This window comes from Leptopilina boulardi, unplaced genomic scaffold (assembly GCF_019393585.1).
Source record: "Leptopilina boulardi isolate dan_hultmark-lab unplaced genomic scaffold, ZJU_Lbou_2.1 LbouV2_216, whole genome shotgun sequence".
In the NCBI taxonomy this organism is placed as follows: domain Eukaryota; kingdom Metazoa; phylum Arthropoda; class Insecta; order Hymenoptera; family Figitidae; genus Leptopilina; species Leptopilina boulardi.
Genome location: NW_026137770.1, coordinates 2,986,881 through 3,014,560, shown reverse-complemented (window position 1 = coordinate 3,014,560; position 27,680 = coordinate 2,986,881). Strand labels below are relative to the sequence as shown.

General features: G+C 28.5%; 2 protein-coding genes across 2 annotated transcripts in view; one reads left to right on the top strand and one right to left on the bottom strand.

The window, feature by feature from the left end:
* LOC127279473 (neuroligin-like protein glit-1) overlaps positions 1-27,680 on the top strand; it is a 39,059-nt gene that overhangs the window by 642 nt on the left and 10,737 nt on the right. The gene's annotated exons all lie outside the window — the stretch shown is intronic.
* On the bottom strand, positions 246-25,498 carry LOC127279474 (neurogenic protein big brain). Its single transcript, XM_051301847.1, has 4 exons — positions 24,635-25,498; positions 23,083-23,209; positions 4,542-4,737; positions 246-3,265 (listed from the first exon to the last, which is right to left on the bottom strand). Exons 1-4 carry the CDS (start codon positions 24,942-24,944, stop codon positions 2,135-2,137), a joined length of 1,764 nt encoding a protein of 587 aa, XP_051157804.1. The 5' UTR covers positions 24,945-25,498; the 3' UTR covers positions 246-2,134.

The window sequence follows — 27,680 nt, the reverse complement described above, 5'->3', positions numbered from 1 at the left end:
TCATTTCTACTAAAAAGCAAGTCCAAAAGATGCATATTAAATTAATAATAATTCTCATTATTTATTATTATTTAGTTAATTTAACAATATATTATTACTTCACAAATGAATATAATTTATAATAAAAAAATATAATTTCTTAAATTTTTATGAATTAATAAATATTTTTATTTATCATTCATTATTTCTTTAATTAAATAAAATAAATTTAGACACAAAAACTGATTTAAATTCATGTTATATTTATTGTCCACATTTGGATCATTTTCACGTACATCTAAGTAACAATAATTGTTCTAAGTCTAGATAAAAAATAATAAATACAATTAATATGTACAAAAAATCGTTAGAGTCGTTAGATTATTGTTTATAATAGAATAAGTCTCAATTTTTTTTTTCAACAAAAATATTTATTAATATTACTCTAAAAATGAAGGAAAAATTTTTTGAAAAATTTCCCAAATTTTACGTACAAAAAATACTATTTTTTTGAGACTATTCTATTAAATGATGACTCTAGTCGTCAAAAATCTAACAAACAATGATTAATAGACTTAAATAATAAAAAAATGTATAAAATATAATTACAAAAATTAAAAATACTTAAACTTAAATCGAAAAAAATGTAAAATTAAGCTTATAAACAATTATCTAATTTTATCATTTTACTATACAGCCATATATATTAAATTATTGATATTTCTCAATTTTTAATTTGAGAGCAATCGTATATGTCTAAATAATGCACTAACATCGACAATAAAAAATATTTTCTTTACAATGTTAATGTAAAAGAAAAATTTTAATTAACAAAAGTTATTAATTTTCATTGTCGATTATGGCAGTGTGTTTTGGTGTCTATAACCATTGTAAATAAAGGTAAAAAATATTTTTTTACCTTAAAAAAATTATAGTCTTATTTGTCTTATATATTTTAAAGATCACAAAATCAAAAAGCAATTTTTTTTAAAACTTCATTATTATTTTACTGAATTTTTTTTTTTTTTTAATAAATGTTTAAAAAAAAGGAAATTTTTTTACTATTTTCTTATAATGTATGAGGAGTAAAATAATAATTAAGTTCTAAAAAAGTAGAATTTTTAAAAAAGTAAAAAATGGGGTTTTGATAATACTCATTGAGAAATATTTAGATGAAATATGCGAGAAAATTTTTCAAACAAAATTTATCAGAATAGTAAAAAATATTCACTTCATTTTTAGTGATCTCAATTTTGAGAGATTTTTTTTAACTTTTTACCCATGTTCGTGTCAGACGTTATTTTCTTGGTAAATGTTTTAATTAAAAAAAAGACAAAACAAAAAATTTAAGAAGAAACATTATTCAATAGATAAAAAATTATTAACGACTGCTAACAAAAATTTGTGTCGAAAATTATGCTTTAAAATTAAATGAAAATTTGAGGGAACATTTATTTATTTTTTTTTTTTGATTTTATTATAATGATATTTTTATCAAATAATTATTGTATTAATAATATTTTTAAAAATATAATAAAATTATTTTAATAACCTAATTACTTTTAATACCATATTATATATTTTAAAAAAACTAAATTAAATATTTAGAAAAAAAACTAAATAATTTGTTTCTTTTAGTATGTTATGAAAATGATATAATTTTTTAGTTTTTTGTATTTTACTTATTATTTTCTCCATTAAAATTTTGCAGCATTAATTTTCGACAAAGCATAATAGTTGAATCACTTGTATGTGACAGTCTCTTTTATAAGTATAAATTTTGCAAATTGGATTTATTTTAGAAATGTTACTTTTTATTTTTTTCTGTTTGAAAGAAGAGTTTCATTTTTTTTTTTTTTTCATTAGAATATTGCAAAATTGAGGTTGAATAATTTTTTTGAAAAGCATCGTTCTTAAAATCAAATTTACATAAATTTTTGTCAGATTTATCGTGCTATATAAATAATTTAATTTTTTTCCAACAAATTAACGTCTGACGTCAATTTTGAACATTTTGATAATAATTCTCCCTAAAAGTCCAGTCTTTTAAATATACAAAAGAAAAATGAATTTTGAAACCAAAATTCATTTAGAAAAACAATTCCGCTCGATTGACTCGATTAGATCGCGATTTTTTGCGATGCAACTGATGACATCAGTACTGTGGATTAGGTGAATTTCTCTGAAAATTGCTGTGCTGATTTTGTTGAATTGGTCCAGCAGGACTTGGCCTTCCATCTCTATATTGAGGAGGACATGGTGGTCCATTTAGTAGTGGTGGAGGTGGTCCAGGTGTTTTTCCATAATTTCCCCTATTTGAACTCTGATAGCTGCCATAAGCAGAATCATCACTACGTCTTGCAGTGTGACCATACATACTTTCCGGTCGTCTTGAACTACTGCCATTGTCACTTGTATTAAGTGGTCCATTAGCTTGATTTTGATTTTGATGATTTTGAGGAATTTGTGGTGTTGACGATTGACTTGGTGTACTTTGTTGAGAACTTTGCCTCTCTGGTGGTGGAGCTGGTGCTCGTCCATAAATATTCGTTCCAGTTGAAACACCGTAAACGCCATTATCCCTAGTACTGAGACTTGTTGAAATTCCTCTAACACCATAAATACTTTGAGTACATTGTTGTAATTGATTTTGCATATTTTGATTTGTACTGTTATGATTTTGTGATTGACTTTGAGTATTGGTTTGTGAACTTTGTGAATTTTGATGATGATGAGGTGTTGTTGTTTCACGATTGATGAAATTTTGCGAGGTGTGTGTACCAATTCTTATTGGATATAGGCTTTGTGCTGGAACAAGGGGTCCTGGTTTTGGGAACATTAGGCCGTCCCTGGTGCCTGATGTGGATTTAGCGTAGACGCTTTGAGATCGGTTCAAATTAGCCCTGGTCAAAGGTGGGGATTTGCAGTAGAGGGATTTGGTGCCACCGTAAATGGACTCGACACGTTCGAGGGCTGATGGCGGAGGACTATAGATTGAGGACGATGCACCAGCAACGGGTCTATAGGTCGCGTATGTTCCAGGGAATTTTGGTCCTGTTTGTTTGTCCAAGTCGTCGTAGGTGTCCTCGTCTGATCGAATCGATGAATTATCACCGTCGTCCATCTCACGCGAGTCTCGTGATCTTCTTGGATTTAGAACGTATTCGTGAAGGAGAACTGCTATTGCTCCACCGGCTATTGGACCAACCCAATACACCCAATGGGAGTCCCATTTGTTCATGACAAATGCCGGGCCCAATGCTCGTGCTGGATTTAAATTTGGATTCTGTAATGATAATAAAAATTCACAGTTAATGATCAAGTGATATGTTTTGTTTTATATATGAGTTTAACTTTCTCCTCACTTCTAATGTTAAGGTTCGAACTTTAATTAACATTGTCTTGTATTTCTTTATTTTTCATAAATTATTAGAGAACTATGTAAAAATTAGACTTTTTTTTGGTGCGGTTTTTGTTTGAAAAAGTAAAAAATGACCACAGCTTAATAATGAGAGAAAGATAAAAGAAAAATATTTAAAAAATAAAATACAATGGAAGATAACAGTTTTCTCGTGAAAGCTGAGAAGTTTGTTACAACCAGAATGCATTCTATTTCTGGCAAAAGTTGGGGACAGTTTCCGGCTAGCGAGAAGCTACAGTGTTTCTCCATTCTTTGTTTGTCAAAGTGCCAAAATACTTAGACTAAATTTGTACACAATATTTTCTCTATATTCTGCAAATTCTCGCTCAATAAATTTCTACTCAGTAAAGCAAATAGTGTGACAAGTTTCAGGTCCTTGCCAATTTGTAGATGACTTTATAATTTTCATTAAACTATACAGAAATACTTTAAAAAATTAGAATTTGAGTGTTGTTTTATAAAATTAAATTAATTTTACTAATATCCAACTAAATTTTTTTTTTATAATATAATTTACTTGTTTTTATCGAATCGCTCTATTTTGTTTTTATTTGATCGTGAAGCAATTTAAAATTTGAAAATTCCAATGTAATGCAATATAAAGAAGGTATTTTGTTGAGTCTGCTGGTCAGTTTTTACTTTTTCGGAGGCCATTGTACGATTTCGGCCAAAGCAGGTGGGCCGCAAAGGCCCGAGTCCTGTTCGGTGGCAGGTGCTCTTTTCAAACACGCATGAATTAATTTTGCGTTTGTGTATTCCTTACACATACCCACACTTGTAGGATTGCATACTAAAAATCGAAAAAGAATGAAATCCTTTCAATCTCACTCTCGTGGCATCCCGTGCGTTTATTGTTATTATTAAATTTTCATTCACAATCAACAATTATTCTTTTCATTCTTTCTCTATAGGATATAATTATAACTTCGTTTCAAGGTTTCATTAATTTAAAAAATAAAATTTCTTTTCTTTTATATCATTAATTATTCATTAGTAAGAATTCGATAGTCATTAATTTACATAATTCAGTGAATTTGTCTATTTAGATCTAAATCCTTATGTGTGAATTGTATTAGGAATTATTTAGTATAATATCAGTAACTATAATTTAACTTTAAAATGCTAAAAGAAAAATACTTACATGAACAAGAGTCGCTGATGCGTATGCTGCAGCTAAAACAGCAGCAGGTTTGGTTGTTAAAAATGCGGGCAAATTTCTTCTTGAGTCGGCAGTGAAATGGGCCAAAACAATTAAAATTGAAAGAGATAATTCGACTAGTAGTCTTTCAATTGGACCCGCCAATCTTCCGGATTGCGTTGCAGTATGAATTGTCACTCTGAAACAAAAAATTATACTTCGTTTACAAAAAAATTCAATTATTATTTTGCTGTACGAAATTCTTTTAAGTTCTCATAAACTTTTATTTTTTACTTTCTCATTGTTTCACATTATTTATTATATAATTACTGGTATATACTTTTTGCTCATTTATTGTTTATCATTAAATGATTTACTTATATAAAAATTTTCAAACTTTCAAACTTTCAAATTAAAATCTGTTTTCCTCATTCACAAAGAGATTATACACAACAAAGAAATGCTAATTTCAAAACCTGTTAAGTTGTGGCAAAAGTTTCAATTTTCAACGATGATTATCTCCCCTTAATTTTAAGATCTTTGGCTCAACTTTTATATATACGCGCGCAAGAAAAGAACTCTCTCGACGCAAAAAAGCTTCTGTTAGGCCAATAAAACAAGTGCTTAACAAAAAGAGAAAAAAAAAAGCAATTGTTAGATTATAATATAAGATTAAAGAGACCGCCCAATTGAGCACCCTTCGTATATATATATATTTTTGTGGGTTGACCCCCCTCTCGTGCCCCTTAAAAAAAAGGAGAAAAAATTATATCGATCTGGCTTTAAAAATTCGCTCGCATATGGTTGGCCTTATGGAAGGTAAGAGACGATCGAAAGAAAGGAGAGAAAATGTATGAGTTACAAGACCACAATAATATACGATGATTTTTCCATTCAAAGAGTGAGAGAATGAGAGTGGGTATAAAACGAACCAAAACCCCCTTGGGGTGAATTTCAGTCCCTGTGGTGTAATGTTTATATTAGCCGGTGCATCGACACTCCCCCAAAGAACAAAAAACGCGTCAATTTTCTCAGCCCATATAATCATACGGGGTCACAGAGAATAAGTGAACTCTTCATAAATCCATTCCAAAGTGCTCATTTTAATGTTTGAGAAAAGTTTCGGGTTTTATTTATAACCATGTTTTTGGCACCGAAATCTGCACATATTTGAATAATAAACCAATTATGTGTATGCGAATCAATAATGTTGTTTTTTTTTTTGTAAAATTTATTGCTTGTATTTTCTCTCTAAATTTAAATTAGTGAAAATTGAGCTACTAATGCACATTGATAAGAATTTTTACTAATTTTTTGTAAAATATTACTATTTGTAGTAGTTTAAAATTTTTTTTACTAAATTTTTAGTAAGTGACTAAAAATGACTAAAAATTAGTGAAAATTCCTACTAATTTAAATTAGTAGCTCACTTATCACTAATTCAGATTTAGAAAGTTTTGGTATTGTGGCTCGTTCTTTTTTATATGTCGTTTGATTACTTCTTTTTACTTATACATGTATAAAATCGCAATCGAATGTTTTGTTCATTTTCCTACTATTTTGTTTAATTAAAATGTTTTGACTCATTAAATATATAAACGAGGATTGTATTTTATTTTACGCTTCTATTAATCAATAAATTCGCGATTTTCGCCAATTAAATTTACTTGGGTGAAATAATTAGAGAATATATATATATATTTTTTTTATATTATAGTGTTATTCAACAGTTCAAATTCACAAAAGTTTTACATAATATTTACATTTACAATAGCATGTGAAAATAAAATTGAAATAGGTATGCAAATTTTAAAATACAAGTGTAGAAAAAAAACGTAATCCGCGTTAATTCAAGTGCATACTTTTGTGCCATGAACGTCGAATCTATTTAATAATCAGAGAGAAATGAATCAGTTAAAATGTAATTATAAAGACTCTTCCAACCGCAACATCTCGAAAGGATTACATATATAGAGGGTCTTTTAACGACTGTGTCCCATGGGTTTCAGGTGGAGGGAGAGTGGGAGGAAATTAAATTCCCCCCACCTGTTTGAGAATATATATATATATATTTCGACTGTGTGCAGTATAAAGAAAGCTAACACCCATCGCTTGAAACAAACTCTCAAAGTTAAAGTGAAAATACTGGGTGTAGACAAAAAACAACACACTAAAGCAGACCGTGGGATAATATCAGTAGTATGAACTTGAAACGAAAAAGCCCCGTTTATTGACCTCGTGACTGCATCTGCATCAAGGGCAATTTTGGTCCTGTTGATATTTCTTAAGTATCACGTACAAATATATATAGGGATGCTGTGTACGATCGTAAAATTTCACTCCCCCCCTCCCTTGTGTATTTAAATATATGCGTATTCTATTTATACTTTTGCCCCAGAATTGAAAAAAAAAAATCCCTCGAGTTCTCTTTTTTTCACCGAAATGTGGCACGGAAGTTTACTGTGGTTGTCACATGGGAAAAGAATTATGTAGAGGATTCAGTCCCTTTTTTTCCGGGAAAGGGAAATCCGCTTATCATCCCAGGGATTTTAGTTTTTAGAAAGACAGAGAGAATAGAGAATCCATGAGAATGAGAGAGGGTGGAACATTTTTGTTGATTTGATTATACTTTTTTTTTATCGTGATCTGCATTTCTGATTTCATCAATTCTCGGTGTCTGATGACGATCGATTTTAAAGAGAAAAGAGCTTTGAAGAGGATCTTCATTTGCATGAATCTATATATGGGTATAAGTATAGCGCAGGGATAGAGAAGAGATGCTCTTGGTATAAAACAGAGTAGGGACATTGTTCGAACCCTAAAGTAGCGTTTAAAGCGAGATTAAGCGTGTTTGGTTTTGCATGCACGTCATCAGCTATTATATACGCGACAGATTGTTACGCTTGATGTCTTTTCGCTCAGGTGATTCTTCCTTCAATAAAAAGTAAAAAAAAAAAAAAATTTATATCTGATGCTGATCACATCTAATCAATCTCACTTTAACCCCGTTTTGTGTGAGACGATTATTTTTCATCAATTTTCTGGGGGATTTCAGTTTTTTGTAATACCTAAGCTTGTCACCTGAGAATTCACTTTTTGATGAAATATTAGAAAAAGAAGAAGATGAAATATTTCAAATTGGATGTTGGCTGACATTTTGTCGATGTATCAAACATTGATTATGGTTTTGTTCTATAAATTGTTCTTAGTTGGAATGAAATTGAAACCGTGTGCAAAATCTCTGTTTTTGGGTATAAATTAATGAAATTAAAATTATGACAAACAATATGGAACATATTTCTCTTTATCAAAATTAAAGTTTTCATCTGTAAGGGAACTCGGACATAAATCTAGTTTAAGATGTAAAGCATAGCTGATCTGACAGTATAATTATAAATATATTATTATTGTTATTTTTTCTAATTATTTTGTCACGCTAAGAAAAATATGCTGCTAATTGAAACCACAGTATTTTCGTCTGAAGCATAAAAATTATTGATTCATGCTAGACTGGCATCTGATCACCTGAGAATAATGATATCTATTATTGCTGTTTTTCTTAATAATTTCAATAGTGGCACCTGCGATCGCATTTACATAAAAATTTCGAGGCAACGAAACATTGTCAAGTTTAGATATAAGAAAATAATGAATGAAAAATCTCCTGCAACATGAATTTAATCTTTCCTGATGCACTTGACTCAAGAGCCTAGTGCAACCTGTGCTCTATTTTCGCGATTCACACGCGAGGGGGCGACCCTTTATATAGTAAAATGGAGCGATACATTTTAAATAAATTTCGATTCAAGAGGTATAGAGTCGCCCCTCGATCGTGTTTAACGAGCTATTGATACCCCCTTCTTGTATTATACTATGATGTGATACATCCCCCACTGTGTATATAAAAATGAGAGGAAGCGGGGGTCTCGAAAAGTCCAGCAGCAAATCAACTCTTGCACATACATAGAAACACATTAAGGTCCATCAGACAATGTCCGAACCCCGTAAGAGAGAGAAAGAGAGAAAAATGTGTGCACATGTGACACGCGTGTAAAATCGAGCGATGCTGCTTAATCGACAAAGTCGAACTAATATGACCCATTATAAAGTTTGCTCTGGGAAATTTGGGGTCAAAGTACAAGAGCGTCCGAATAGCATTGTGGGAACGCTTGCATGTTATACTCGACCCTTACAATCTTATGGCAATTCAGAAAGACTCCCACACCCCCTCCCTGTACACTTTTTCTGCATCTTTTCTATCCTTTTTTTCTCTCGTTTTCTTGATCGCTTCTCCTTTTTTTTTGGTCTTCCTCCTTCTCTCTTGCATCGCTCAACCGAATAGAGAATGCCCGAGAAACTTGAAGATCAAGAGAACCAGAACCGAGCAATTTCCTGTGTATAAGGTTATGGCTTTAAGGTCGATCCGGGCATGGCCCCAAGTCTCACAATACATTAAGGAATTCTTTTTGGTACCCCGCTTGAATTGTGGGAGGCTGCATCAGAATCTCAGCATCCAACACAACTTCCCCCTTCAAATGGGAATAAGAGTTTCTGTATATGTGTGTGAAGAAGGAAGAAGAAAATAAAAAGACATCAACACAGGAAACGCGCAATAATAAAAACGTCTCTGTGTTGTCTGATATAAATCTTGTTCCCCAGTTCCTTCTTTAGGTTTTGATTTGTTCTCCATATTTATATATATTAGAATCATCCAAATATACTTAAATGACATATTATGTAATGATTAATATTAATAAGGCGGCATACACTGTTTTAAAATCAATTTTGGTTAAAATCACTTACGTTTAAATAACGACTGTGAATGTATAGATAAATGACTTTAATTGCAGGTATATCGGCTTATTTTTTAAGATTAAAAAATTGTGACAGTGCCGAGCAGTGCTGATGATCTTACAAATAATATATTATTATTATTATTGTTTTTCCTAATTATTATATCAGTGGCATCTGCAATTGTAGATGAACATCAATCTCCAATGGCATAAAAATATTTTTAATGTAAAAGCAAATAAAAATATTTGTATCAAAAATATATAAGATACAAAAAGAAACTAAGACTTTTGTGAGTATAGAATTTCCAAGAAATGTGTAGAATCAGTACGCTTTTCTTTGAGATACGAATTACGAATGTGTTCATGTAGAAAATGTGTTTGCTTCAATTGAAGATTTCAGAGGTATATAGAGATTTTTTCTTTCTGAATAAAAAAAATATATATATAGCTATTGATGTGGTGAAATGATCGAAAGATCGAGCCTTGGAAAAAGAAGAAGAAGCGTCTCTTGAAAAAAATGCCCCAGGGTTGAGTTAGGTTTTTAGATATAGTTATGTCTGCATATATAGAATACTAACAGATGGTCGTAACCACGTGTTCGTTCTTAAGAACCTTTTCCACCCGGTCTCAATTCTTCATATGTCTATATACACGTATGTACACATATATGTATATACATATATAAAGTGGCCTGATTGGACACACACGCACCACTTTTCAGTTCTCAAAATAATGCTTCCTTTTGTCCCAGAGTTTGCTCACCCTTAACACCCGGCCAAATGCAAATCCACATGCAAAAAGATTTCTTTTCCCCTTTTTCAAAATGACTAATGCGATCAGTGCGCCTCTTATAAACCTCCTCAATATATAATTCAAAGCATTTTGCTACACTTTTATCCTTTTCATACGAACCGTCATTTTTTTTTCTACTCCTTTGAGATTGTCGCTTCAGTTTAAAAAAAAGAAAAATACCGTTTTTATAAAAGTTGAGGAAAAATTTTAATTAGAAAAAAAATTAATTTTTATCTATCTATTTTGAATAAATTAAAATTTAATTTAAAATTAACTTTGAAACTCAAAGAAACATTTTATGAAATAAATCTTTCTTTTTTACTTTAGTACCGCATATGACAACACTCATGGGGGGTTTGAAATCATTCTAATATTCTTGCAGAACAGTATTATTTTGTTTAATTATTTCTGTTTAAATGCCAACTAATGAATTCTTTTAGTCCGACACTGTCTAGGTAGAAATAAGTATAGAGTTATCAAATTATTTTATTTATTACTTAATTTAATTAACCTTTTCATCATAATTATGTTTATATTTTTCCATTAAAATCAATCGCAGCTAGTCAATCAGTCTTTTAATATATTTTAAAAAGTTTCTTTAAAAAATTCAAGAACAAATCCTTTGTCATTAAACCTAAATAAAAACGGAAAACTAGTTAAAAATAAATTCTAATTTTGTTGAATTTTCAAATGAAATTAATTCTTTGCCTTTAATCATCGAAATATAGGAAAATTACGTCATCTTATTGATTTTTCGTACGTCAGAGGAAATTTTTTTTTCCCCCGACCTTACGCAACGGCACGACTAATTTAGATACGCAACGATCGAAATTTAGGGTGAGAATATAATAAAAATTGGAAGTCATATGTGTCAACAGTTGGGAAAATGCGATCGATTTTAAATGTACATGTGATTTAAAGACACATTTTTATCGTGTATTGGAAATTTCTGTTTTTTTTTTTATCTTCACGTTATTATGGATAAGATAGTATTGTGTATTTTGTTGAGCCTGCTCCTATATATGATGTCTTCTATTTTACTGTATAACGTAAAACATCTGCCTTGAACTGTGTGTATATACGCAGACCCCTTCAAGAGAGAGAGACTCGAAAAGAAATCATTTATGGGCTCCCCGAAAGTCCTTTGTGAAGGCGACTTTCGTGGGTCGAAAAGGACGAGTAAGATTCCTTTTGTGCAACATGTGGCTGGCACGTGTTTCCTTGGGGTAAGGCATATTCTACGATTTATAGGATTTCTATACATGCATATATATGTATATATGCAACACACACACATATATATATGTATACATGTAGAGAATCAGGACGATCTTTGGCCAGCTGCATATATAGGGTCTACGATCTTTTTCCCTTTTAGGGTCAATAGGTATCGGTTTTTGGATCGCCACTATTTTTGTTAGGACATAATCATCTTTCCAGTCTAGAAAATCATTTCCCTCAATATATTTAGGACGATTCTTAGGATTTGTTTGCGACAAAAATATTATTTTCTTCATCTTATTTTTAATTTTTTTTTCCTTCATTTTACTGTATTAAGTTTCAACGATCGTTTATCTTGATTCTCTCCTGATAGCAGTGTTTGAAAATTAAAATAACGTTTATTGAATTTTCTAATAGGAAAATTTTTAGGTTAGGAATCTTGGGAATAATATTTATGGGTGCAGTTCCGAATAAGGTCCCCCTCCGATTTTAATAAAATTTGGTATACTAACGTATTTTGGTGCGCTGATTACGAAAATGATAGTGAAAATTGGCGCAAATTTGATTATCATGGTAAAAACCATAAAAAACACCATAAAATAATGGTTTTTTACGATTATCTCGTAAAAAACAAAAAATTTCGAAAAAAGTTTTAGACAAAAGTTGTAGATCTCAAAAAAACACACATTTTATGTTTTATGCATTTTTTACCAAAAGTCATTATTTTTCGAGAAAAATCCAAAAAACGAAAAACACCATGATAATGAAAACATATACAGCAGTCATGGTTAGACATATTATTTGACTCGTATACAGTATCATATTCACCATTAGTCAGAATCTAACGAATTCCGCAAAATACTTTCGGCCATATCCACCCCCTCTCGCCAAGGTTTTTTTTAAAAAGAAAAGCGAGCAGTACCTTACGCGGCCGAAGGCCGTGTTTACTATTTTGCGTTTACCGCTGCTGTGGACTCCACCCCACAATTTCCGCAAATTACTTTCGGACACATCCACCCCCTCTCGCCAAGATTTCTTAAAAAGAGAAGCGAGCAGTACCTTACGCGGCCGAAGGCCGTGTTTAATATTTTGCATTTACCGCTGCTGTAGACTCCACCCCACAATTTCCGCAAATTACTTTCGGACCATTTTTCTCGAAAAATAATGACTTTTGGTAAAAAATGCATAAAACATGAAATGTGTGTTTTTTTGAGATCTACAACTTTTGTCTAAAACTTTTTTCGAAATTTTTTGTTTTTTACGAGATAATCGCAAAAAACCATGATTTTATGGTGTTTTTTATGGTTTTTACCATGATAATCAAATTTGCGCCAATTTTCACTATCATTTTCGTAATCAGCGCACAAAAATACGTAAGTATACTGAGTTTCATTAAAATCCGAGGGGGACCTTATTCGGAACTTTATCCATATTTATTTTAACAAAATAATAGTAATATTTTAGTAAAAATTCTTACTAATGGGAATTAGTAATACACATTTCACTAATTAAAATTTATGGAGTATATTAAGCACCGAGATATAATTTTTTTCTCTTTTAGGAAAAAATTACTTGCTCACGACATGATGCTTCATTTTTTTTCTTTTTTTGCAAATGTAACGAAAAATTATTTACCGTTATTTTATAACTAATTTACCGTGTAATTAAGCTGAGGGATAATTAACGTTGCAAGTATGTATTTTTAGAGAACCTAAATCGTGTTATGAAATGTTAATTTCCCATTCTGGCTGAGAGGGAAATCTGGCACTAATTAGGGGGAGAAAACGGATACATACAGAAACGACAGTCATATGTTAAATGTTTGATATTTTTTTATTTTGTATGCCTCTAGAAAAGAGAATTTTATTTTTAAATCCTCTAAAACTTGAATTTTTCAAACGCCTAGAAAATAACGTTTTATAGATATAGAAAATATTATAAGTTATAAGGGACACAAAATCTCGCAAAGCAGAGGAATATATTGTCCTCACAACTATTATAAGAGCCCTGAAACTTTTTGGATATAAAAGGTGTTCGTTGCAGGTAAAATTTTTCTACCTGACCCACCTGGCTTATTCTCATTTCATACTGACAAAGTTTCTTCCATACACGTTTTTGTAGGAGGGTAAAATCAAATTTCCTGGAACCGTTTTTAAAGAAGAGGGGGGGGGGGGGGGTTGAAGAACGCTTCATTTTTCAGATTTTGCTACTCATTTCCTAAAATCAGAAAAGGTATACATTGGATTTTAGATTTTAAAACGAGAATTGGAAAATTATATGTTATTTTTGACTTCAAAATTTCTCTTATTCTCTCTCATTTTTTTTCCTTTTTTGCGTGTATTTTCAGATTTTATATTCCAAATATAGAAATGATATTTCCAAATCGATCTAAGCTTCGCGGATTTAGAGAAAAAGTGTGACTTTTTTTTTTTTTGAAGTGCATTCACTTGACATGAATTCTGTCAAAGTTGGAGGGAAATAACCGATGTATATTTGCATCCAAGCAGGTCAACGGTGCGAACCTGAATGCTCGGCTTAAGATTTCATATTCAAGAGCTTTGACGGCTAGATATTGCTTATCTCTGATGGTGAATTTATATAACTTTCGTGATATTTTTGACACTTTTTTTTTATAACATCAAAGAACATTTTGAATCTTAAAGGAAAATTTCAAGTCAAACGCGCGAAGACTGCATTTTATTTCTTCATCATTGTGCAAAATATATTATTTAAAGAAAAAATAACATTTTTTTAAGAATTTCAAGACATAAAAGCCGAATTTAAAATGTTCTACACATTAATGCAGAATAAGAAAATTGGCATTATCGTTTAATTCTAAAAAATTCAATGAGAATCGTATTGATTTTTCCCAACGACATACTTATAGAGGAGTTTTGCATAGAAAATTTTAAATTCTAACAGGGTTGACATATTTAAATTTTAAGTCTTTGTCCATAATGGAGCCTCTAAAGAAAAGATTTTTGGTATTTTTTTTTTATTAATTTTCGAATATTATTTTTTCCTCTATAAGATTCACTTATCCCATGAGAGGAGGTTTTAGTATTTTATGAATTTTATTGCGTTTGGTGCATCTGACATGTAGTATTATTGATATAGCAGATGATCGCATAAAGAGGTAACAAGTGCGCGATATGTACCGAAATAATAATCGAACAATGCTGTAGTTAACTGGGTGACCGCGGAGCATCGCCCCTTGAAGGAAAGTCTCCTGGGATGACAGCATCCACCCATTTGAACCTTGTCCCATAAAAAAAAAAAGATCTGCATCTGTTATACAACTCCAAGTATACGCATATACATATATATAGTTTCTAACTGAAGTGTATAAAATCGCACACAGCCCGAACTTTTCCGAGGGTGTGAGAATTGACTATTGTTCTTTACTCTCTTTCCTGTGTGGATAGTTTTATTTTTTTCCCCTTGGCCAATAATAGGAACCACAAAACAACCCACCGATAAATTCCAATCTAATGTTCCTAAGGATCCCGAGATCAAACTATCCGTGAAAAATATATATATACTGTTCCATAGTAATTATTTTTTTTGATATATTTGTATAATACATACTGGAAAAAAAGTATTGAATCAAGAAAACCCTTGTACTTGTTCTTATTTGAGTCAATATTATCTTGAACCAAAAAAAAAACCAAAAAAAAAAACTTTGAATTGAGAAAATTAGTGGATCAAATACGGAGAAATACATATAGTTTTTTTCAATCAATGCTACTTTTTTCAGTTTTTAAATGAAACATTAACATTTCTGTATTACAGAATTGTTACGCAAATTTTCATTTTACAGACTTTTTTAACCTCCTCGAATTTAAATTTGTCAGAATTATTATTTGCTCGAATTTTCATTAGACAGAAAAGTCATTTAAAAGAATTTTTATTTTACAGAACTTTCATTTTTCAGAATAAAAATCTACCAAAAAGAATGTAGCTTCAAATTTTTAAATTGACCAATCAGGAGTTATCTTTAATGTAAAATAAAAATTCTTTTAAATGATTATATACTTAATGAAAATTCGAACAAAAATAATATTTCTGTCAAATTTAAAATCGATGAAATAAAAAATGTGTATAAAATGAAAATTTATTTATGAAACAATTCTGTTATATAGACTTTAAAAATTGCGTCGAAATCTTTCTATCGATTGTTTGTCCGGACATTTGCAATTTCGGACAAATAAAAATTCGGTATTTTAAGAATTCTGTACAATAAAAATTCGATACATAAGAAAAAAATGAAAATTTAACCATATATATACAAAGTAAAATTATTGTTCCTAAATTTATCGAGATGAATTTACTTGAGAAGTGTGAAAAAGTAAAAAGTTGACAAAGAAAAATTCATGGAATTTTGAGGTTAGAACACATTGCACTTAAGAAAACATTATTACTGCTGATAAAGTTGTTTTATTTGTACTATTTATGAAAGTAAACAAACAAAACTTTTAGGTTAGGAACTTGTTTAATTCACTGCAGGATTCATATTACCTAACCATTCCTAACCTAAAAGTTTTGTTTACTTTCATAAATAGTGCAAATAAAACGACTTTAAATAAATTTTTCTCAACACAGTAAAAACAAAATCTTCTTTTAAGCTTATAAGTTGTCTTTTTTCAAGATGTAAACGGAAGTAGATCATATTGACTGAAAATCAGTACTCAAAAAATGTTTAAAAAGAATACCCTTATCTTACTATAAGTAAGATGTCATACGAGCTGAAATTTAGCTCTAAGCTTGTTGAAGAACTGAAATTCAGTTAGGTTTTAGACTATCATTTAGTCTTATGTTAAAAGAGGGCTGAAATTAAGCTTCCTTACAGACTGTCTTTCAGCGTTAACCTGGTGTGATAATAATCCTAAATTATGACTTAAACGCATATTAGAATTTTGATATATATATTTATATTACTCATAACAATTTTTTCTAATTTATAAATTTGCATTATTTAAATGAAAATGACGTGGAACTTTTATATTTAAAAAAATCTTGTCATTTTCATTTTCAATTCTGCAAACTAAATTTAAAAAATAACATTATACGTAATATATATGTGCCATTCCAGGAGTTTTTTAGCACTTTTCGGAGTAACCTTTCCAAATTAAATGAAACATTTTTTTAATAATATTTATTAATATAAAGGTCCAAAAAAATCACTTTTTAAGTAAAAACAATTGTTTATTTAAAAAATACAACAATAAATAATGCAAAAAATTCACTTTTTTCCTGCAACTCCAAATAAATTGGTTTAAAGATCAAAATTTTCCTTATTTTTCAAGCTTTAATACCGCACAAGAAACATAGAGTCCGAGAAAATATTCAACTCACAATTTTTTAAACAATGTTTGTTTACTTTTTTGTATTTTATTTACTGTGAAACGTCTGCTAAAGCTGCGCGCGACGTTCGGAAGTTGTCGTTGTCGTTATTGAGCAGAAACTCATTACACTAGCGTAGTAGAAAGCATGTTGTGCGAAAAGTGAGGTTATGTTGTCATTAAACGAAACGTAAAAATTTCTGGTTATCACATTGAATGGTTTTTAATTATCTACTTTGCAGTAAACAATCATAAAAAACATTTTTGAAGGATGAAAAACCTCACTTTTCACACAACATTTTTTTTTACTACGCTAGTGTAATGAGCTTCTGCTCAATAAGGAAAGCGACAACTTCCAAACGTCGCGCGCAGTTTTAGCAGACGTTTCACAGTAAATAAAATACAAAAAAGTAAACAAACATTGTTTAAAAAATTGTGAGTTGAATATTTTCTCGGACTCTATGTTTCTTGTGCGGTATTAAAGCTTGAAAAATAAGGAAAATTTTGATCTTTAAACCAATTTATTTGGAGTTGCAGGAAAAAAGTGAATTTTTTGCATTATTTATTGTTGTATTTTTTAAATAAACAATTGTTTTTACTTAAAAAGTGATTTTTTTGGACCTTTATATTAATAAATATTATTAAAAAAATGTTTCATTTAATTTGGAAAGGTTACTCCGAAAAGTGCTAAAAAACTCCTGGAATGGCACATATATAAAGTTAGGAATTAACAGTTTAGAATAATTTAAGCTCTTCCAACAAGTTCCACACAGTTTTGTACTTTTGGTAATATTTAGCGACTTTTTTTCTAAATAGTATAGCTGAGACAAAGGTGAAAGATATGCGTGCTTTGCTGGAATATCCGATATTAAAAACCCAGTAAAAAAACCCATTCTTGTGAATTATAAATGAATAAAACCAAAATTAAAACACGAGAAAATCATTTCTCAACCACGCTTCACTGTACGCGTACGCTATGGCGTTTTCACAACAGACGTTTTGCCTGTGACGTCACAACTACCACTTTAAGACTCGGCGGACTGACACCCAGCTCAAGTAAAGACTTTTAAAAAGTCACTGTCGTCTTTTTTTTACTTAAGACCAGTGAATTAAAAATCAGTCGAATTATAAGCTTATTTATAGTAAGAGAACCACTAACTCTTATTTTAAGCTAATTTTCATTATTAAATAAAGTTTCTTGCTTAAAATAAGTTAAAAATTAAAGTAAGCTTACATTCGGTTTCAGATTTTGTTTTTACTGTGAAGTGCAATGTGTTTGTTAATGACAAACAATAATTTTAATTCAGTTAGGTCGAAAAACTGAGTTTTTATGCCAAGAAAAATTTTTAAATAGGTGTTTCTCACCCTTGAGGGTAAAATAGCGTCTTCTATAACAATTTTCTTTAAATCTACGAACTAAAAAGTCTTTTTTTAGGCAGTTGGCCCAAACTGCCTTAAAAAGTGCTACTTTATCTGCCCAAAACAGGCACAAAAAAGACACTTTTTCATGTCAATGGCGAAAAAAATTATTTTTTTGACCCTACAAAGTAGAAAAAAACTTTTTTAGTGTAAAAAATTAAATGTATAATTAACTTCAAAAAAAAAAGAATTAAAAAGAAAAAAAAATGAAGAAAAGAATAAAAGTGTCAATTTTTCTTCTTCTTTTTATCCCCTTTTATAGAAACTTATTTCTCAATAAATAAACACCTTTTTTCTTTCTAAATAGGTTGTTCCCCTATACATATAAATAATTCGAGAATCACTATATATATAAATAACATAATATGTCCGCGAATTTAAAGATATCGACAAGAGCGTAAAATTGAGTAATGAAAGAAATTGAGGGTCATCGTGTCAAAAGTTAAGCAGCTTTTCTGATTTAGTGCGTAAAGAAGAATGATAATAAGAATAAGCGATTCGAAAAAGATATATATAGTTTGTTTTGGAAAGTAAGTCACCCATGATTTTCAAAAGGGGGAGAGAGAGAGCATTGATTTTATTTTTTTCCCTCACAATTTTAAGGGGAAAAATTTATAGACTGAAAACGTGAAGAAAGCACGGTATATATATATATATATATATATATATATATATATATATATATATATATATATATATATATGAAGTAGTTAGTGAAGTAAAACATGTTGAATATATTTGTCAAAAAGGTGGGGTTGTTGTGTCGGGGGGCCACCACACGAATATTGAGGAAACAGCTGTGAGGAAGCAGGTGGGTTATAATACTGACGTCAGCGGTGCGGAGGACACACGCGGCTCGCGTGGCTAACCGGATGTTCATGAAGATCCGCTTCTCGCTTCACTTCTTGCCCTGAAGCTATTTTCACAAAAGAAACGCTTTATAGATCTATATAGGCTCCTTTATTGTTATACATCTCATCCTTCTGAAACATATAAGCTTCATAATCGACAGGATGTTGAACCAATTTCATCCCCTTGCGTTTTATATATATATATATGTATATAATCAATTTTTTTTCCTTTTTATTTTTTAATATTTTGTGTTTTTTATAGTTAATTTTTTTTTCCTAACCCTTTACCTTGTGGAAGAAAAGTTTTTTTTTTGTTGAAATTTAATTTTAGTAAAAGGGGGAAATTTACGGTGTTTTTCTTTTATGAGGTAAGAATATAAAATAGCGGTGAGTATATATTTTTTATATCAAGGGCGGTAAAATTTAAAGTTTTATTTCTGATTTATTGAGAATGAAAATAAAAAGGTGTAATTTTTGAAAATATTTAAAATTGAAAGTGCTGAATTTTACACGCATAGAAAAAGTTTGCTGTGACAGCGAACTGCACGGGAAAAAAGAAATTGCTGTTAAATGAAAACTGATGTTTGCTATCGGATCTATCAAAATTAGTAATCACAGCTAAATTTTTTGCTATGAAAACGAAAAAATTTGCTATTATAAACAATATCAGTCTTCATTTTTAAAAATTTACTGTCACAGCAAACTTTTTTGATCCCACAGCAAATTTGTTAGCTAACGTAATTTGCTGTGACAGCAAATAGTTCGCTGCCACAGCAAACTTTTTCTACCCGCATATTTGCTGTCACATTAAATTACGTTAGCTAATATAGGAACAGCCGAGAAATTTGCTGTGGGATCAAAAAAGTTTGCTGTGACAGTAAATTTTTAAAAATGAAGACTGATATTGTTTATAATAGCAAATTTTGTCGTTGTCATAGCAAAAAATTTAGCTGTGGTTACTAATTTTGATAGATCTGATAGCAAACATCAGTTCAGTAATTAAAAATTTCGTTAAATAAATTTATAAATGGAAATTAAATTATAATTTTCAGAATTAGAATGCAAAGATCCGGTGTATATATATATATATATATATAAAAGCCGTGTTTCGAAGGCGCAGACTTTTGATAAAAATCGAAAAGGTATATAGAAAGAGTGAAGGGATGTGTAGAAAAAAAATAATAAAAAAAAAGATAAAGACAGCAAGTGAGTATATAGGATTCACCATCTGTTCAAGTTTTTGGTCTACTACAACTACCAATACACTGTTCTTCTACACTCGATGCCCTTGTTGAACGATATCTTGCTTCGTGAAACTTGTCCCACCTCGCGCGCATGCATAGGTATTTATTATCTTCGTCTTATATATATACGATCCTTTCCTCTCGATCTTTTTTGGTCCACGAAACATCTGCGGCAGCTGCGAGGCGGTGGCCGCAGGACTCGAAAGGCAGGTGCTCCAGGCCTCTCCCTCGCCTGCCAATTACGCGTGCCTCTTTCTGCCTTTCTTTCTATCCTCCCTCTCCTCCTTCTTGAAATTTTTTTCTTTTTCTTTTAACATATATTAAGTCCATTTCATTCTGTCCTTCTCATCTGAGTTCAGGTTTTCTTATATATATATACAGCTTCAAAAAATCTTAAAATCTTCCTCTCACTCTCGCACACCTTCAATTTTGAAGCAAACTACCTATCTTCCAACTGTTTTTTTTAAAGAGGAATTATAAAGGCACGTGCACTCAGGAAATAACACGAGCCGTGTATTTAATATATCTTGAAGATCATCCTTAATCGGTATAATGCTTCGGAGGTGAATTTTCAGAGAGAGAGAGAGAGAAATTCTGGGAATGATGGGAGTAATTTTTGCTAATAATGTTAAATTATGCATGCGCGTAACTTTGAAGTGTCGGTTTTGGGAAACGGGAAAAATGACCCACGACTTTTTATTTTTTTTCTTAGTTTTTATTTGTTTGAAATTAATTGCCTCAAATTACTGTTTTGACCAAAAAGATAATGTGTCTTGATTGGGCAATTTTTTTTCTTTTTTTGGAAGAGAAAAATATTCTTTGCCTTTCTTTTGATGATTCGTTAAAATTTTTATGTAAAGTGGATGTCTTGTTTTAGGAACAGGTGGTTTTTAATCAGAAACGGTTACAGAGAGGACTTTTGATTTGATTTTACGCACGCGTATAGAAAATATTTTTATTCTAACCAAATATATTTTTTTTAATTAAAAGGAGAATGTTAACATAACATCAAAATTAAAAAACAATTTTTAATTCAAACAAAACTTTAATAAAAAATAGTTTCAAATTTTAAAAGATCTATATATACGCAAAAAAATCTTTTTCTAGAACAGCGATATCTTTCTCTAGAATAAGGAAAACTTTCGCTGTTTTAGTGAAACATATCGCTATTCCAGTGAAACTTATCGTTGTTTCAGGTAAAGATTTTTTCTGTGTATACATTTTACGAAAAAAATTATATAGAGAAATTTTTTTACTGACACAGAAAATTAAAAGACATTAAAATAAGCTGCAACGCTATTATTATTTTAATCCAATTTTGCTTATTTTAATACCAAAATGGATTAAAATAAACAAAATTGGATTAAAATAATAAGCGTAGCAGCTTATTTTAATGCCTTTTAATTTTCTGTGGAGTTTATAACAATAGGATTAAAATTGCAAATAGTTGTTTAGCGCAAATAAAATATTTATTTAGCTTTGAAATAAATTAATTTAAATAGAAATTTTCGAAATTTATAAAATTGTATTTAAAATAAAAAAATAATTATTAATTTTTTTTTAAATCGTACACTGAAATGAGCCAAAAGTTTTGAACGTTCAAATGAACGAAATTTTTTTTGTAACTTCTTTAAGTACGAATTTTATTATAAAATATTGTTTTAAATGTCTAAAAAGATTTTATTTAATTTAATAATTGTTTAATTTATTGTTTTATTTTACATTGACATCATAATTTTTAATAATTTGTAGATTGGAAAATATATTTCGTTCATTTGAACGTTCAAAACTTTTGGGTCATACACTGAAAAAAAAATTCTGGTTAGGCTATATATTTAACATTACTTTCTAGTTATGTTAACCAGAATTCTAGTTGAATTAACTAGAATTCTCGTTAAAATAACCAGAATTCTGGTTAACCTAACCAGAATCAAAATGTTAAATATACCCTAACCAGAATTCTGGTTATTCTAACTAGAATTTTTTTCAGTGTAACACTTTTTTTTCTATAATTGAAAAAAATTCGATCTTCCCACGAGGATACCTTGACACTCTTTTATGTATTTTTTATATATTGAATAAACTCTTTATTATATATATATATATACATATATAAAATTGTAGGGAATATTTGGTTGACTTTCATTTTGAAAACGATTAAATTTTGTTCAAATGCGAGATGAAAGAAAATTAGCATTTTTTGATCGATGTGTGGTTTTCTCATGAGTTTACAAAGAAAGTATTATATATTATTTATATAGCCTCATTCAAAAAAAAGGAAAAAAAAAATTGTGGAAGATATCCAGATCAACTTTCGGCATTTCTGAGAGAAGCGACTTTTATTTAAGTGTCAGGGCAAAAGAAAAGTATATAAAGAACACATACATATCGCCAGGACGCCGAAACCTGCTTTCGCGTTTCTGTCGCGCGTTCGAATATGTACAAAAAAAAAGTCGAGTACTTTTTTTTTTTTTAAGAGTTTGACCACATGCCTTTAGCTCAACTCTCAAATTCCATATCTTGCAGCTGCTCTTTTTAAATGTCTTAGTTTTTTTTCTTTTTTAAATATTTATTAATTATCCTCCCAAAAAAAATTTTTTTCAAAGTAAAAAAAAGTAATTTCAGTTTTCTTATTATTAATAATATATCATTAAGCATTATGATTGATTAATATTTGCGATAATAATTTAATAACAATATAAAATTAATTAAGTAATAATAATCATAATGATTGATTAGCTATACAAAATTTATTTTCATTTAATTTTGTTATTAATTTAAAAAAAAAAACTGTAATATTGTTCGCTTTTGTCAGAAAGGTAAATTTTTGAAAATATTTTTTTTTTTTTTTGAATTTCGAAGAAAAATTGTAAATTACTTACCCATACATCATGGCAGCTCCTGCTATTCCTCCACCACATTGAGCTGCAATATAAAGGGCAGCTCGAAGTGGTGATATTCTATTGGCCAAAGCAAAGGACACGGATACCGCAGGATTTACATGTCCCCCTGTAATAAAAAAAAAACACTTCTGTATAAGGAACCTGTTGCTTTACAAAAATCTAATTAATTAAAAAAAAAATCCACGTTCAAATTTTTTTTTTATTAATCCTCGAATATCTTTATCAATTTTACAAATATGTATAAATATTAACAGTAGACTATAATTTTTCTTTCCGATTAGAAAAGATTTTTTTAACAAAAAAAAAGGGAGGGGGGGAATATATATTTTTTATATATAAAATTTGTTTGAAGCAAATATATAAATTTGAAAAATTGTACAATTTTATTGTAATTTAATTTATATAACATAATCATTATAAACGAACTAATTATTATGTTTATGTAATAATATAATATTAACGAGGATTAATATGAAATTGTGTATATATTTGAAAAATAATATTGTATTAATTGGAAGAATAATTCAAATAACATTCCTCTGTATTATAGTAGTGACTAATAATTAAGACATGTGGGGACATATTTTTTTTATATAAAAAGAAAAATAGAAAAAAGGAAATGGATAACTTCCAGTTACTATAATAATTTAGTCAATTAGTGTTTGAAACGCATTTCTAGATAGCTCGGAAGACTAATTTAAAATTTCATATAGGATCAAGTACAGTGAAAGCTTTAATGGGCATAACAAGAGAATAGTGTGACAGTGTATATATATATAACAAAAACCAACGGCTCAAAACTGTTATATACGTACATATACATATACTTAATACGTATAACGATCAGTTAACGAGCCAATCGAGAGAAGCCATGAGGGCTCACCGCAAACGATTCTACAATAGAAATATATTTATGGTATATCCTCGTTTGAAGGATCTTATCTTACTTGAAACACTCTCGTCTCAAAGAATACATATTGTATTAATTTTTAAATTATCAAAAAAATTCAAATTGAATAAAGAAAATTAATTTAAATAACAAAAACCTTTGAAAAATTATTTTCGAACAATTTTAATTCATAGAATAAATATTAAAATCAAATTAGGGAAAATTGAATTTTAATAAGAAAATTGGTATTTTTCCTTTTCTTTCACTATATTACAAAAGAATAATTTTTCAACTACTTTTCCTTGAAAGAGAAATGAATTCTATTGAATTTGAAAATTAGTTTTTGCCTCAAAATATCCTTTTAATTCGAAAAAATATTTTATGTGAAACTTTTTTTTTTTTTTTTTTTTTTTTGACTTGGTAAATATGGTAAAAACGACCAAAAAATTACTTTTGAAATATTTTTTGAGTCAAGCAATTTGTATTTAGTTGAAATTAAAAAATTTGGAAGAAATACATTTTAATATTAGTGTAAAATTGGTGAAAAAAAATTTATATATTTTTAAATCATTTTTTTTTTGTTGATGAAAAAAAAATTAAATAAAATGGAATATTTGTTTGGAGGGAATAAAAAAATCTTACCACTGATGGGCCCAAAAATAAGTGAAATAGCCGCAATGCCAAGACCAGCGGCGACTGCAGTGGACAAGACTGATAATCCACTACCATAAACATTAGAAGCGTTTGTAGTACCGGAAACTACGAAACTAAAGAGAAAAGTTGCAAAACACTCGACAGCAACGGCCCTCCAAAGTTCTAAACTCCACACTTCAATCGACATCGACGGTCTTCTTTGGACCACCAGCTCATGATTATTATCCCTCAAAGCTGAAATTTTACTTAAAAGTGTCACAATATGAGCATCCACATCCCTTGGTAAAGGCTCCGTCATTTTGAAAAATTTTCTTTTATTTTCCAAAAAGAAAAATCAATTCACTTCACAATATTACTTTTTTTTTTGTATATTATACTCGCACTTCACCTTTTTTTTTTGTTAATAAACATCACTCAATAAAAAAAAATTCCTTCAATATTGTTATTTAGTTAATAATAGATTATTGTTCTCACTAATGGTAAAACTTTTGTATAACAAGAGAGAGAGAGAGACCCAATATTTTAATTATAGAAAGTTTATTTCAATCACATTTACTCTTGTATTTCAAACTATTTCAATTTTGAAATAGTCAAACTATTTTATACAAAAATTTAAATTCGTTTTAATTCACAAAAATAAAATAAATGAAACAGAAACAAGGAAAAGAAAAATGTTCTTCACTTGAAAAAAAAAATTCACTAAAAATTGAAATTATTTTTATTTTCAAAATTCACTAAAATTGAATTTGATTTTAATTTATAATGTTAGTTATTATTTATTTAGATTATAATAATTGAGAGACAAGATATATATATATGTATATCGATGTTGCCAGTTCGGCAACGCGCTCTCGAGTGGGAATGAAATCTGAAGCGAAACAAGTGGACCTCGATGGAGTGCATCATGGCACCCCCACCGATCCACCCCCACCCCAATATTTTCTTGATGCATCTGTTTTCGAAACGAAAATTTTCAGTGATGACACCCCCGAAACATGTAGTTACAGTATACAGTATATCGAATCAATTGATAAGTTTGACGGAAGTTAAATTACTTTTTTTTTAACCCCTTTCACAAACACACATATATATATATATATATTGAGGACATTTGTAAAAAGCTCTTTTTGGGTCTCTTTGATAAATTACAAAATTTGTGTCGCATTCAGTTGAATTTCATTTTTTGACAGAATATAATGATTTAGAGAAAAAAAGGTCCAGTAATACTGAAAAAAAGAGAAGAAGAAGATTGTGTTTAAATAAAAAATGTTTAATTTAGCTTCTTTTTTTTTTGAAACATTTTTTTTTCTTTTTTGAGAATGGTTATTACATTGTGCAACTATTTTTCTTTTTTTTCATTTTAATATTTATGGTTTTTTTTTTATGAAGTATTATTTTTTATTTTTAAACAAAATTTGATAAATGATTTTAGTTTTTTTATTGTAATAATTGTAGATAAATTAATTAATAGAATTCATATAATAGATTTTTTTATACATTACTTTATTTATTTATTTGTTTTTGTTTTTGTTGTTTTATTGTATTTGTTATTCTTTATATAACATACATACAATATAATAATAATAATAATAATAATATATAGATAGTAATTTTTTATTACTTTTATTATTTAATTTATTAACTTATTATTTAGATCAGAATCAAACGAATAGTCTAAATTTTTAAAAAAGTAAATAATTTTCAATATATAGTATTCAAACATAATTTTTATTTAAAAAATGTTGTATTCTAAATAATTTTTTTAATTAATAATTATAAAATGAAAAGGCCTAGTTTTTTAATTTTTACAAAATGTTAATAAAAAAATCTGTTTTTTATGATCTATATTAAATTTAAAAATTATTTTATATTCCACACATACATTTTTAAAAAAATAATTAAACAATTATTATTAAATAACTTTTTCTACTGTAATCATCTATATATTTTTTCTTTTTTTTTAAGAATCTTTTTATATTTGTTTTTTTTATGTATTTAATTGAAAGATTTAAGTGAATCACATTTCTTAACTTACAAAAGAATCGTTTATTTTTTTATTTAAAAAAAAGGATTTTTTGTAAGTTAAGAAACATATGATTCACTTAAATCTTTTAATTAAATATATAAAAAAATAAACAAATATAAAAATAAATTTAAAAAAAATTCAAATAAATTAAAAAATAATTAAATAAATAATAACAATAATAATAATAATAATAATTTAGTAATAATTGAATAGAAAAATATTCAAAAATATTCATAAAATATATTCAATATTAGTTTTCATGTTGAAAAGTATTTCTTGATTTGAAAAAAATCCTTTAATTCGAAATAATTTTTTGTCTTAAAAAAATTATTTGATTTTAAAAATTATTCAACAACTCGAAAATTATTCTTTCATTTATATATATTAAAATTCTCTTTATCAATGAGAAATTTTTGTAATTAAATCAAATAGATTCTTCAAATCAAGAATATTATTTAAATTACCGTAACAATAATTATGAAAAAATAAATTCAATAAAATGATCCTTAACAAAAACAGATACTTATACTTGAGTTAGAAAATATTTTTGAGAACAACGAATTCGATTTTTAGAATTATAACAATTTTTTTTTTTATTAATAACTATTTTGCGAATTAATTTTTTTCTAATTAAATTAAAAATAAAAAAAAGTAAATTAATGCTTGTCTTAAATATCTTTTGATTTAAATATGAAAAATATTGAATATTTATTTTCATATAAATATTTATAAATTTTTTAAAATATTTTTTACAATTTATTTTAAATGAAAAAAATTATTGTAATATTGCATTGTTATTTATATATGTAAAATATATATATATTAACAAAGACTTTCTGTAAATAGTATTGCAAATGAAAAATTGATGATTATTTAATTTCTTTAATATTTTATTATTTCTTTATTTATTTCTTTGTGCAATTATGAATGATTCATTACTAAAAAGAAATGCGGGTTAATTGCTTTTTTATCTTTTCGTTTATTTACTTAAAAATGATATAGTAAATA

Coding starts and splice junctions, on each gene's coding strand:
- LOC127279474 (XM_051301847.1), bottom strand. CDS start 24,944: ATGACGGAGCCTTTACCAAGGGATGTGGATGCTCATATTGTGACACTT. Junction 23,210..24,634: donor TATTTTTGGGCCCATCAGTG/GTAAGATTTTTT, acceptor TTTTTATTACAG/GGGGACATGTAAATCCTGCG. Junction 4,738..23,082: donor GGAGCTGCCATGATGTATGG/GTAAGTAATTTA, acceptor TTTTTGTTTCAG/AGTGACAATTCATACTGCAA.